Raw genomic sequence first — 13,822 nt, 5'->3', positions numbered from 1 at the left:
AAATTTTAAATATAAAAAGTATTTGAAATTTAAAAAAGTGCATTTTTGAGAGGATGAATAATACAATACATTTATAACTTCTGATTAGAATTTTAAGAATGTTATTAATGTTTTTGATTTTTGAACTTTTTTAAAAAAATAATTAAAAATCATGAAAAAGCTATTTTTAACCTATTAGAATCAAAGAAAATCAAATCATAGACGAATCGAATCAATATAAATTTTGGGACAGAACGCAGAAATTGTGAGTGCATAAAAAATTATTTCTCTCGCATAAAATCACGATTTAAAAGAATTATAAATTCTGTAACTTTTTAATGTTGAAACTTATATAAATTATAATAATTTATATAGTGTATAGAGTTTGCTAAATCAATCTAGCAAACTGGTGATTCGTTTAGTCTCAATTTTTAAGTGAATTGGATAATTCCCTCTTTTTATTTTTTCGTTGTGCAATAAGAAATATTTATGTTATTATTTTATGCATAAAACTCAAGCCAAAGTTGTAAAAATTAAGAATTTATATTAAAACTTAATATTCTAATTCGTTTTTTATTACTTTTTTACCATGAATAATAATTGATCCGATTCGTCTCAGTTTCTCCTAAATCTCAATTATCTCTGAAATCTAACGTGCTGGTGAAATTTGACTTGTAACATTGTTTCAGCATTCAAAAATCTGTATAATATCTTGCTTAATTCAAAATAATTTTTAGCTATAAACTGATATAAATATTAGTATAAACTATAAGAACGTTTTTTTTTTTAAGAAAATATCTCATCGAAGGAAAGAAAAGTATAAAACGAAGAGTAACATTACCATATCCTTATTTCAAAATTGGAAATATGAGAGTGAAGATCGAGTCACGTTCGTGTGATCATCCCATGGGTTTTTCTCATGGTTGATATCTTTATTGAAGGGATCAAATCACTTTTTATCATGATGTGGAACTTTTTTCAGAGCTGAAAGACTAGCAATCAATTTTGAACGTAAAAGAAAACTCATCCAATCACACACGTTTTTTCGAACGATCAAAATCGAACTCCCATAGATAATCCTAATTACTGTAATTGTTAAAAACATTCAACTTTCATTTAATTCGTATTGGATTAATAACTCCACACAAAAGCTCAGTCCTATACGAAATCTAAATAAACAATTAATCTCCCTTGTACAAATGATCCTGCAGACGTTCCATCTTTGTCACAATTAATATTCGCAATATGCCCGACGATGAAAAATTACTGCCAACTTTTTTGCATTTGCGCCGGTTTACCACGAGACGTGCAGAATTAATGCACGTAATAACCTCGCCTGGAATGAAGACACTAAGACATTGATTAAGTTTCTCGTCGCTTAATTAGCCGCGGCTTGCTAATTACCGACCGTCCACTTGCGTTCCCACGATAAAGTTCGGATATAGTTTGTCGCAAAATTGTGGGCGAACGTACACAAAGTTTTCTACGCGACCGGGAAAGAAGAAAATCTTCTGAGGTCCAATCGAGAACCAATCGAGTGATCGACGAAGTTGAAGGCGAGCACGTAAAAGAAGTGGGTTGGAAGACTAACTCCATCCACACTCTTTCCACGGTAGCCGTTGCAATTCGAAAGCGATCTGCTTTCGGGAAGAAGGGAAAAGTAACGCGGCAATTTACTACTCAGAACCAAGTAAATGGCAGCCCGCAAATTCTATTGAGAATTCCGACCGTAATATTTCTTCGTTCGACTCTTCGCACGTAATGTGTCTCGAGAGAGAAGACCTGGTTATTAGAATATATGATCATTATGGATTGCGAACTAACTTAATCCAGATTAATGGCTGTGATGTTACAAACTAGATAATTGCACGTAAACTGATCCGATCAACTTCCAATTAACATTTGCGCTTTTTAGACGATTCGATTATTAAGTCACAAGAGATACAAGGGAGAGCTGCTGCTACTTAAAGAACAGTAATTCATAATTTAAATACACCTGGCTCTTTCTTCAGGAATAAGATTCATCTTACATTCTACAATCTCGTTAGAATTTTTCCGTCGATTAAGGACACGTGGCTATCCACGTCGGCGATCTCGCGAAATAGTTCGGAACGCGAAACGGCTGAAAGTTATCCTTATGCAAATGCCGGCTATTATCCTTGCGGGACGGGCGCAAAATTAAAAGTTCCGCGAACTAATATATGCGGAACACGCGCAATGCAAGATTCAGATTCAGAGAGCTGCTCGCGGTCAGATCTTTTGTGCTTAATCCCGCATAATGAAAGGAGCGTCCCTGAGACAAATAAAAACCCGATGCCGAAGTTTCTTTTGCTATTCTTAAGTATAAGTCAAACTTCTCGTCGCACTTGACTCAACTTGTGCGGGATTGCTAATTAATTAACTAATGAAGATTAATATAAGAACTCACTTCTGTTCCATTTATTCTCCTTCGATTAATTCACGATCGATTTCTGCTCGACGAAAGTTTAGAAAGTTGAACAAGGATATTCAATGTTATACATCTTTATAACTAACTTTTATAGAAGCAATGGGACGTATTAATAAGTTTAACTCCTCAACCTTTTTAATGTACCTATCTTTGATATTTAACTATTAATATGCACATATTGATATAATGTCTGAAAACTTAAATTATCATTTTCTAGAGATGTTTTAATCAATTAAGTAATATGTTAAGAATTTTAAGTACGATTATTCGTATATGTGAATACATCAAATATGATAAAGAAAGCCAAGGTTGGTCAAATTTTGGATGTTACAAAGAATACATTATATATTCTTTTATTAAATTAAAAGTAATAAAAAAGGCTCTGTACTAATAAGCAAAAGGTAGTATAAAATTTACTAAGGTATATCATCATATTTTTAATTTTTATGTGATTAATATTAATTCTTTTTGTTTACGGTTACTTTTCCAGAACTTTCTTATGACTTTGTTAATTCTTGATAAAAATGACTCACAGCGTATTACACAGAAAGAAAAAAGAATTTTTTGTTAAGGAATTGTAAGAATATTGTAAGATTATGTACGAATTTTTAATTTAGAACGACATTTATATTATTGTATGATGGCATTGAAAATGACTCAATTGGAGTTGAAACGTTTGTTTTATTTTATTGTATTTTAATTGTTTTGTATTAAGTTTGCTTATCTAAATTATAATTTTTTTTTTATATACGTCATTGGCTCTTTGCCCTTCTTTTACACTACCTTTTTTTTTTATTAAATCAATTTAAAATTGAACATCCAAAATTTGATCAATCTTGGCTTTCTTTATCGTATTTAAGTAATATGTTTTTAATTATAGACAAATTAAAACAAAAAACGCAAATTTTCTCGAATTCATTGGACTGCATAAACTGAAACTTTGAAAACTAAATTTAAATTTGTTTTTCATTTAAAAAATCTAGAATATATATATTTGAAAATGTTGAAGATGTTTTTTTTTCAGCAAAAAGCGATTTGTTATGCTATATTTGTTATGTATAAATAATAAAATATTTTATAAAAATTACTTTTAATAATTTATAATTAGTTATCAAGGAAACTGTCAAACTAACAAAAATGTAAGTTTCGAGAAGATAATCATTGATATAAAAAATATTAATAAAAGTCCGTTCGGAAGAAAAAAAATGTGCCCATGTAAGAATTAAAAAGTCACACGACAAATTTCGGTTAAAGTTAATTAGTTTCCCGGAATAACTTTTAAAGCGTTATCAAAAAGTGTTTTCAAATTAGGAAAACCACTCAAAAGATTAAATTCTATCCAAAAGATCAGTTGAAAAAGATAATTTATGTTGCGCAAGTGATTACTTCTACGAGCTTGTATCAGCATGAATTAATTAAAGTTTACTTCGTGAATCTAAAGATAAATTGGGTGTCTGATTAAAGTAATTTGTGAAGGCATGCTACACGGATCTCAATGTAACCAGTAACCGTATGTAATCGCGTAAGTGTTCATTAAAGTTAGCAAAAATCTCGCGCCTCGGGCCACTTTCAAGATATATCTTTTTCCAGTCGTTAAACAAAAAAGTCTGTAAATTATGCAGTGTTATACATTCCGACACGTAGGCACGTCCGCGCCAGTCATAACGTTCACTGCAGATATGTATTTTGCACGTGCCCGCTTGAAGGTGTTTACTGTCAACGTTGCGTTTAAAACTAATAATTTTTATTCGAAAAAGATTACCACTTTCGTATAAAAAGAATGTAACATTCTATTCTAATTTAGACAAGTATTAAAAAATTACATTTAATTGTCAGTCGAAAAAATAAAAATAAATAAAACAAATAATTAACTATTTTCAAAATATTATTCATTTTTTAAATGTTAACAACGTTTAATAAGAAATAACGATCAAATAATTATTAGTTTGTAGATAAATATCTGATTATGATTTGATATAGAATTATAAATAATCAATTTATAAATAATATAATTATAAATAATATCATATCACTTCACTACTAAATATTGAAAAAATGAATAGCTATATATCCGTTATTATAGTGAAACAATTTGTATGTATTAATAACAGTTATATATCTAAAACGTTTTTTTTTCTAAAAAAAAAAAATGTATTTTGAAATAAAAAATTCTAGAATGTAGAAAAAAATTTCTCGGTAGTCAATTCTTAAAAAAGCAACCGAGATAAAACGTGTCGGATAAAAAAAAAGTAAACAACAAACTAGTGCATCTCACATAACTAGATTAAAACGTCTACGTCTGGCATTGTGAACAGTTTTATAATAAAGCAATGACATGGAAGAGAAAGAAGATCGAAAACGTGAAAACCGCAAAGAGAAACGCGGAAACATCGTTTTCGAACAAAAATATGATCACGGACGAAAACTCGATTTTTGCAGCTGTGAGAAAGAGCCGCTGTCTACACGTTTAAATGTGTTATAATTAAAAACATTATAACGAGCGGAAAAACGAATATACTCGTCGCATGTTATCAGAATGCAAAGGCAAAGCGACGTTACACGAACATGTTCTGTTCCAAATAGTTCCTGACATTTTTCGTTTTTCTACTGATATTCTCTCCTTAATCCTTTCGCGGTTTAGCAGAATGTGATGTATTTTATCGTAATTTTGCATCAAAATTGGTGAGATATTCGACGATTTTGAGGTATTTCATGAGATAACAATATGTTTCGAAACAATATGAGCGCGAGTAACTTTGTTGTCATTGTATAATTAAAAAATAAATATTTATGAACGGTATTGAAAAATAAGTGATATTTTTCATGTGTGAGTAATTTATATTTTTTAATATTTGAGAATAATAATACAATATTGCAATATATTGATTAAAAACAACATAGGATTGCTTGATTGAGAATATACGTTTGTAAACAATAGTATCACACGCATCACTTGTACACACGGATATCGTATATGCATTCGATTGACCAGCGATTACTCAACTCGTGGAAAATGTCAAGGGGTTCTCGTCGCAGTGTATCTCTATGGCATGCATTAGGACATTTTCGTTAGTATTCTGGTTGGCTATCGGCCAAAAACGTCAACGGAAGCTTTAGTCCGCAAGCGCGTTTTCATGCGCCAAGGAAACATAATTAAACTAACAATGTCGCGAGAACCTCCTCATCCCAGCCCCTTTCCCGGTCCCTTCCTCATACGATGCAAATCTCGTTTAATGACGGAAATTTTGGTTTATGCTCTCGTCCGAGAGAGGATTTCCACTCAGAAACTCAGCAAATTATGAATGCAGTCAGGAAAAAAATAGAGCGAGGCTGATGCGTACAGAGTGTCCCAGAAAAGACAAAAAAAAACGTACAAATTGTGTGCGAATTTCTATTAGAAGAAATTTAACGTTCGGTCTGATTAACACTTTGACTGCTGTATTTAATTGGATACACATCTATATAGATTCAAGATGTCCGTTATATTTTTAATGTTAATTTAACACACATTTCCTACGTGCTGTATATAAATCAAGAATACTTTACATTAATTTTATATGATGCTTTGTAAATTTTGGAAAAATTTGTCAACTTTGCTGAAAACATTTTTACTTTTATTAAAAACATTTTATTGAAAAATATATAATATTTTAATGTAAAAATTTACTTAAAATTACATCATACAAAAAATAGTACGCTACGCCAGGAGACGGATTATAAAAATTCGTATGGCAGTCAAAGGATTAAAAAGTGATTGATATGAGATGACTTTGGCATCGCAATATTTGGATTAAAAAAAAAACGTAATTCGAAAATCAATAATAATTATTTTAAAAACGTAAAATAAATATTTTACATATATATATATTTTTTTTAAACTCGCTTTGTTAGGTATCTCTTACCATAAATTTAAAAAATTACGATATAAGTTCTATAAAGTGGTCAAAAAAGAATTAAGTCGCCGCTGGTTAAACTCAGTAATCCCTTCAAGAGGACAGTTTTTACAACAACTGCCATCTGTATCACATCAGGATTCTACACAACGGAGCAAAAAATCCGGCAAGCTGTGTATCGAACGTCGAGTAAACGGTACAGTTCTGTTCTCCGCCGGTATTCTCTAGCTACCGTTTAAGGGTGGTTCTCCACTTGGTTCTTTCTACCCTCCGCCAGATGGCGAAAGGCGAGTTTCCATCGATAAAGATTATTTTGCAGACTTATATCTTCAGTGGCAAGTAATTAATTCATCGTGTTAACTACACACCAAAGATCTAAGCACAAAAATCTTGAATCTATTTATTTTTAAATTTTAAGTCAGCAATCCAATCTCTTTCAATTTGTAAAATACTTAATTCTTGGATCTTTTAATTCTCACTTCTTTTTATGTATTTATATTTTATTTATGTATTTGAATATCATGTTGTAATATAAAAATCCAGAACATTTTTTCAGATATTTTAATTCAAATATTTAATTTAAATTGTTGACTTAACACACAAATTTGAATTATTATGTTTACAAATAAAGTTTTTATTACGTTTACAAATAAAGTTTTCAAATAAAAGAATTCAAAAATCCTCGAATTCAAAGATAAATTAATAATTTTGCATATTCATAGATCTTGAGATAAAGACTGAAATTTGCTACGAAACAATATAACTACAATTGTACGTGGAAACTTATAAAAAGCAACCTAATGAATGAAAACGAAAGAGGCATATAAAACCTCAATAAACAACCCTTTGTCATATGCCGTGGCAAATTTCAACAGATAGCCTCCAACAGATAGCGACGAAATCAGAATGGAAACAGCCGCCACGAATTTCATTTTATGGAAGCAACGTAAATTTACTATCTCGTAAAGTACACACGCTGTATTTCGATCTCATACAACCTGCCTTGACATTGTGTTATCCTTCCTCGGTGCATCGCGCTTTTACGATTCCGCCGGGCCTACGCCGGTAAAACCCCAACGACAGAGGAAAGGTGAACGAGAATGGGACGCGCTGGAGAACGAAGAGGAAAAGAGATCTGTCTCCCCGAGGAGACCGGGATGAATTCGAATGAACGATAAAAGAGAAGCGAAATGTTACAAGACACATTTGACACATAAATGACACTCACGAACATAGCCATGACGTTCGAATAGGAATGTAACGAGTGTGGAAACACCAATAAAGGAGTTGAGTAACTTGACGGTAAAACAATGACACACTAGAGGAGACGAGAACACGCAGAGGAAATGCATGCGTGGAGAGAACCACGAAGAGCGACGGAGGACAAGCTGCAGGAGCAAGAATGAAAGAGAAAGAGAAATCTAGATTGTTATCATATAGTAATAATTGTTTTTGTACAAACATTACAGTGATTATAATCTTTATCGTATCATTATTCGATGGTTGAATTAAGAAATCTTTGAAATTTTTCTTTAGTCGCGTCTTTAAATTATTTTTTCTATGCGCCAATATAACAGCTAAAAAAAATTCAAAAGAAATTTAAAATCTGGGAAGAAAAAGATAGTACTAAAAAAAAAGATTCCAAAAGAAATAGAAAACCGGGAGATAACATTGTTAGGACGTCTCCATTGAATGTCATTTTTAGTTTATGTTTGGAAAGATGATTAGATAACAATGAGATACTCTTTCGCGGTTTGCTCCGACCCTTTCTCAACCGTTGACCAATTAAATACAACCATTTCTCTTTCTCCTTCTTCCCAGAATTAACCAACTCAATAGAGGAAGTGAAAACAAATGATGGACATACGAGAGAAAGAGAAACAGAGACAGAGAGAGAGAGAGAGAGAGAGAGAGAGAGAAAAGAGCCGAAAAGAAAAGAGGACAAATGGAGACATGGGTAGATTCGGCTGTGCTGTGCTGGGCACAGGTGACGCCATCCGCGATGCAAGAATACCAAACTATAACACCCCACGCATGTAACGGCGACATAATATTAAATTAGCCATCTGCTCCGAATTCAAATTTCGAGGAATTTTATATTACACTCGGGGAAAAACACAGTGGTACCAACTGCATAAGGTTGTCAAACCCAAAATTCGCACTTTAGGGCGCTCACCAATATTCACAGATGACTATCTAAATGTAATCTACAATTGATATTTAAATTCTTGTATCTCAGAAATTATTGCTTAAAATAAAAGTTTACGAACAACTTTTTATTTAATTTTTCAAAAAAAGTTTTCTTGTCATAGTATTTTGAGTTACGAATTCTGTATTAACTATACAAATATACAACTATAACTATACAAGTTTTATATGTAAATTGATCTACTATCTCTCGTCTATGTGTTTGAATATATTATTTTATAGTTGCAATAATTATGAAATAATTTATTCAACTGTATATGTACATTGATTGTACATACAAAATTTGTGAAGTTGCTACTATTATAATTATTATAATTATAAAATAGTTTGTTCATCTATATATGTACATTAATTCTACATATAAAACTCGTACAATCTATCTATATAGTTGCTATTGATTTATTATGTTTTTCTTTAAATATGCACTCTATTCGTAATTTATTTTGCTTGATTTGTTTTATCTTAGTAATTCGCATAATTATGTATTTATTCCACAATTATATTATTTATCCCGAAATGCTCGTTAAAGATATAATGTGGAACAAAATCCCTGTTTGGATCATTGTTATTAATTGAAGTAATTAACTGATTTTCCTTTATGTTAAATCATTATAAATTTTATCGATTTCAACCTGATACCAGATGTTCATTGAAGATGTACCATAAATATATATTCTGTATGTTGATTAATACATAATTTAATGAATAATCAACTTTTAACCTAAATCTTTGTTCGAATTGATCTTTTTTTCTTAAAAAATAATCAAAAATGCGGAATTAATTCTTCCATCTTTAATTTCACAAAATTTATAGCTTGGTGCGATAATCGACTTATTAAAAAAGATTTATTTGTCAGGGGAAGTAGAGAAACGCAGAACTCTAATTGACTTCTTCTCCTTTTGCTTTTCAAGAAAAGGTAAACGCGCCGCGCCTCTTCCTAGATCAAATTCTGATCTAGGCGTGTCGTCGTTGCACCTTGGTATTCTTGCACCTTGAGTAGCTGGTTGTGTGCAACATAACTGGTTGATATAGGCTCGCGAGAAACAGTGGAGGTCGCGGCTTACCTGCCGGAACTGTCGTATGCCGCCATTGATCCGCAGCGAGTCCGCGGCGATGCCGGCGATCCCATCGCCGGGCTCGCGGAGCTGCCGCAGCGAGGCGGCGCTCGGCGCCGCGCCGGTGTGCAGCGGGCAGCAACAGCCGGAGCAACAACACGCGGACGCTTCCGGCTGCGAGCTCTGCCGTATTATGCGGGCGTTGGGCGACGTAGTGACCAACACCGGCGGCGGCGGCGCCTGACACGGGCAGCAGTGGTGGCCACTCTTCACGCTCTCTCTTTGGAAACAACAAAAAAACATTACACGTGGTTACGTTTTACATACATATGCGCGAGTACATGCGCGCGCATAGAGTTTGACGTTTAACAATAAGATTCGATTTTTTCTTTTTTCCGAAGTGAAATCCCAAGTGAGTGCTTTAAGGTAGTTGGGAAGTTTTTTATCTGACCCATTTACGTTTAACTCTTTGAGGATCAGCGATCGATAATCCGATTTAGCCCCGTTTTCAGAAGAAATAACTTCGTTGGTAATCGATTAAATGCTACACTGAGAAAAAGATATTGAAAAATTTATTCATTTATTGTAGGATATAATGTTTATTTTATTTAAATAAATTATCCTTATTTAAAAGCGAAATAAAATTTTATTCCTATCCCCAAATAAATCATCTATTTTTTTTACATTTAATTAATGAGAAAAATAAGATATATTTCACAACAATGTGTATTTCATTATTATAGTTAAATGTTTTTATAAATAATGAATATGATATAAGGAAATATCATACAAGTAATATTTGCTTTGAATATTTTTATTCTTTTTCTGCAGTGTATTAATTGCATTTTAATATTTCTAAAAAAAAAAATGTTTTTATAGAGAAAGATACTGAGAGAGAGAGAGAGAGAGAGAGAGAGAGAGAGAGAGAGAGAGAAAGAAACTTGTATCACGAATATTTTTATCCATCACTCAAAGAGTTAAAAACTGATCGCTTAGTTTTTATTGTTGGTAACTCCATTAATTTCCGGTTACTTGATTTTATCTTCGCCTGCCAGATAAAAAATGAAATTAACTTCCGTAACTAACTTTAATATCGCACTTCTCTCATTTTCTGAAAAACGTTTTCTCAATTTTTATTTTTGAATCATATATTAACATTGAATGTAATATTCAACCATTTTAGCTTGACATAATTATATAAAGTTGACATCGTGAAAAGACACTAAATAGGGACAGAAAGGCAAGAGAGAAACTTGATTCTAAAATACAATACCGCGCAATGATGGTTGCTCTCGTGTCGTTTATAATATCTGAAAATTCTACGGTTGGTATAGTTTCACGGCTGGTATGGACTATAAAGTTAAACTGATAGTTTCAAATACGTGATCCGATATTGCACATGGCCCACTCGTCCGTGGACTAATCTCACTGAAAACTGTTTCACCGCTAAATTGGTAGTGTGCGATTGGTGTCTCAAAGGTCTCTTTCAGCTTCAGGGGAATAATAATAATTATTTCAACCCCAAGGTATCGGACAATTTCTAAATTGTAAGTAAAATTACGAATTAAGAAGTGAGAACTTCTTACTCTCAAAATAAAATTACAAATTAATTCTCCGAATTCCAACAAATAGCTAACAAAGTTTCATTTAATTGTAACTATACTTTATTTTAACAAAAATTGCATTTACAATTAATTATTTAACCTTTTAGTGTCATATAACTTCAGTTCTTTCTTTTTTAGACGAATATCAGTTCGAAGATGTTTAGAGCAAGCATGAGGGTTATGGAATGCGGTATTTCTAGGGTATTCCAAATATATAATATATAATGTAAACATAAAATTGCTGATGAAATTATTGCACGAGATTCCAACGAACCTTGTTGGTTAGACGCTAATTTGATTATGTCGGTAGAATATATTGGGAACAGCTTTCTGTCTAAAGGCGCTTTAAGTCAAAAGCCTGTCGGTTTATAAGACAGGTGGTAAGTCTGTCATCTGGAGATATCATTAACTGCACACTTCAATCTGAAAACTAAAGTTCGATGAAAACTGAAGTTTCCTGACTTCTGGGTGGCTTCTTAAGATAAGAACGAATCTTTTATTCATGACTACCAATATACTTATTTTACGTTACACAAAAGATATATTTACAAAAGTATAACTTTCTTGATAAACGAATACCGTTCAATATCAATACCGTACCAGCTGTAATATGCTCGACCTGATAATTTTACTTGCAAAATTATACATATTTTGTACACCAATACAAAATCTTTCAGAGAACAAATATCTTTAATTCTCTTCTACATTAAACTTCTTGCAGTATAAAATTTAAAAAAAGGTATCAATAAAATAAACTTGGAATTAATTTAAGTTTTGCTATTCTGTACCTAAAGTCTGTTTTGTCGAATTTTATTACATAAGTCTTTTTATTCTTATGTAAGAATATAACCGTTGACACCTCAATTTATATTTTAGTAACTCTAGTGTCTTATACATCATTCCTTGACATTACAACACATGAGTTATGTTCTCAATTTAATGTTATTCGATGTCTGGTAGAAATTAAAATGAGAATACGTTTAATACATAATAAATTTAACCAGTTATAACAGCCACGAATACTGAAAAGTTCAACACAAAATGAAAAGATTTGAGAAAGGTCAACAGCGTCGATTTTCATGTCGGGAATTCCCGGCAATGCCATTTTTTATATGTCATTTTACTCGCAGCAATCCCCGGTGTACGTTTCCCGGACTCCGAAGAGGTTACAGGGCGACATAAAATTTCACCAGCTCAACTTTTGACCTGGTGAACGTGATCATCCTAGAAACGCGACGGCGTTGAGCGTCAGGAATTCTCCGGACCGGCAAAAGGGAGAAAGCCTCTTTTGCCTCGACGAGCCTGTTCAAGGAAACAAAGGCATTGCATTTTTCCGAGAGCGACGCATTTTTGGGAGAACAGCGATTCCCGGCGAATTGCCGGGCGCACTTAGATAAAAGTGGCCGCTCCAGCCATTCCCGACGCTAACAGATTGTCTTTTCGTGGCCGAGATAAAAATCCACCCGTAAATACAATGTTCCTTAATTTAGAAACGACTATCCCAGGTAATCATTCCTTAAAACAAATTAACGAAAGATATTTGAAAAATCTTTTTTTGATGCAAAGAGCAATATACTGGATTGTTAAAAAAGTTCTGAACTACTTTTCAAAAACGATTATGTATAGCAAAAAGAATTTTGCTAAAATATTAAAAAATGCAAGTAAATATAGATCTGAAAATAATTTTGTTTAAAATAATTACGTAGAAAACTCAAGTTTGATGAGCAACATTGCAAAAAGTTTTATTCTAACAACCAACTTGAGAGCGTCTGTTACATAATTATTTTGTTAATCTAATAAAATTATTTTCAGATCTATGAACACGGAAAATAAAATTTTCAACACTACAGCAATCATGATTTGTCAAAAGTGTATTTGTTGTCACAATAAAATAATTTCCCTATTAATTGTTACTACATTTTCTTAGGAAAAATGTTGAATGTATATTGGTCTTCTAAATCGTATCTCGATATTTTAAATTAATACTTAATATAAGCAATATTCATTAACAAAAATATGAAATAAATGAGAAATGAGTAATATAGATAAAAATTTAATAGATTACATCTTGTTTTATAGGTTAGTAGCATTTTAAAATCACAATCAGGTACATTTAATATTAACTTTTGATCAATTTATGTAGCTAATAATTAAAAACATTAGTAAAAAAAAGCTACCATTTAAGTATTAAAGATGGCGAATGTTACAATCTGCATGGGCTGCAGGATTTCAGGGAAGAAGTAAAAATATACCTTCACATAAAATGTATACTATATATGTATATTAGCAGTTTTCGAGGATTTCAGCGAACTTTCTTAATATTTCTTCTTCTTTTTTATCGGGAGCATTGTTTTTCTGTATACACTTAGCATATATAGTCCATTGAGGCGATTTTCCGATGTCGTTAACAGCAACCAGATTTTCAATGTATCTACTGAAAAACCTTTCAATGGTGCTCATTGTTCATCGTTGCACGTTTGGACTAAGAAAATATACAAGGCACGTTTCGTGCTGGGAAGACAGTTTTGGTTTCTTTTACTAATTCCATTTCTTTTTAACGTCTTCTTTTTTAATTTTTTTATCTCTCCAGAGAAGGTATCATAGTTCATTGCTAAAATTATTCAAATCATAATA

At 32.0% G+C, this 13,822-nt stretch overlaps 1 protein-coding gene across 2 annotated transcripts in view; it reads right to left on the bottom strand.

The window, feature by feature from the left end:
- Positions 1–13,822, bottom strand: part of LOC105152105 (small conductance calcium-activated potassium channel) — a 212,826-nt gene that overhangs the window by 126,226 nt on the left and 72,778 nt on the right. For both annotated transcript variants that reach the window (XM_087415072.1, XM_087415071.1), the window contains exon 3: positions 9,594–9,864. In XM_087415072.1, the coding sequence (XP_087271198.1) occupies positions 9,594–9,864 (271 nt within the window). The remainder of the gene's footprint in view (positions 1–9,593; positions 9,865–13,822) is intronic.

Source organism: Acromyrmex echinatior, chromosome 17 (genome assembly GCF_024713525.1).
Source record: "Acromyrmex echinatior isolate Ae372 chromosome 17, ASM2471352v2, whole genome shotgun sequence".
Lineage (NCBI taxonomy): Eukaryota > Metazoa > Arthropoda > Insecta > Hymenoptera > Formicidae > Acromyrmex > Acromyrmex echinatior.
Note: the sequence above shows the minus strand (reverse complement) of the source record. Positions and strands in the feature narration are given on the sequence as shown.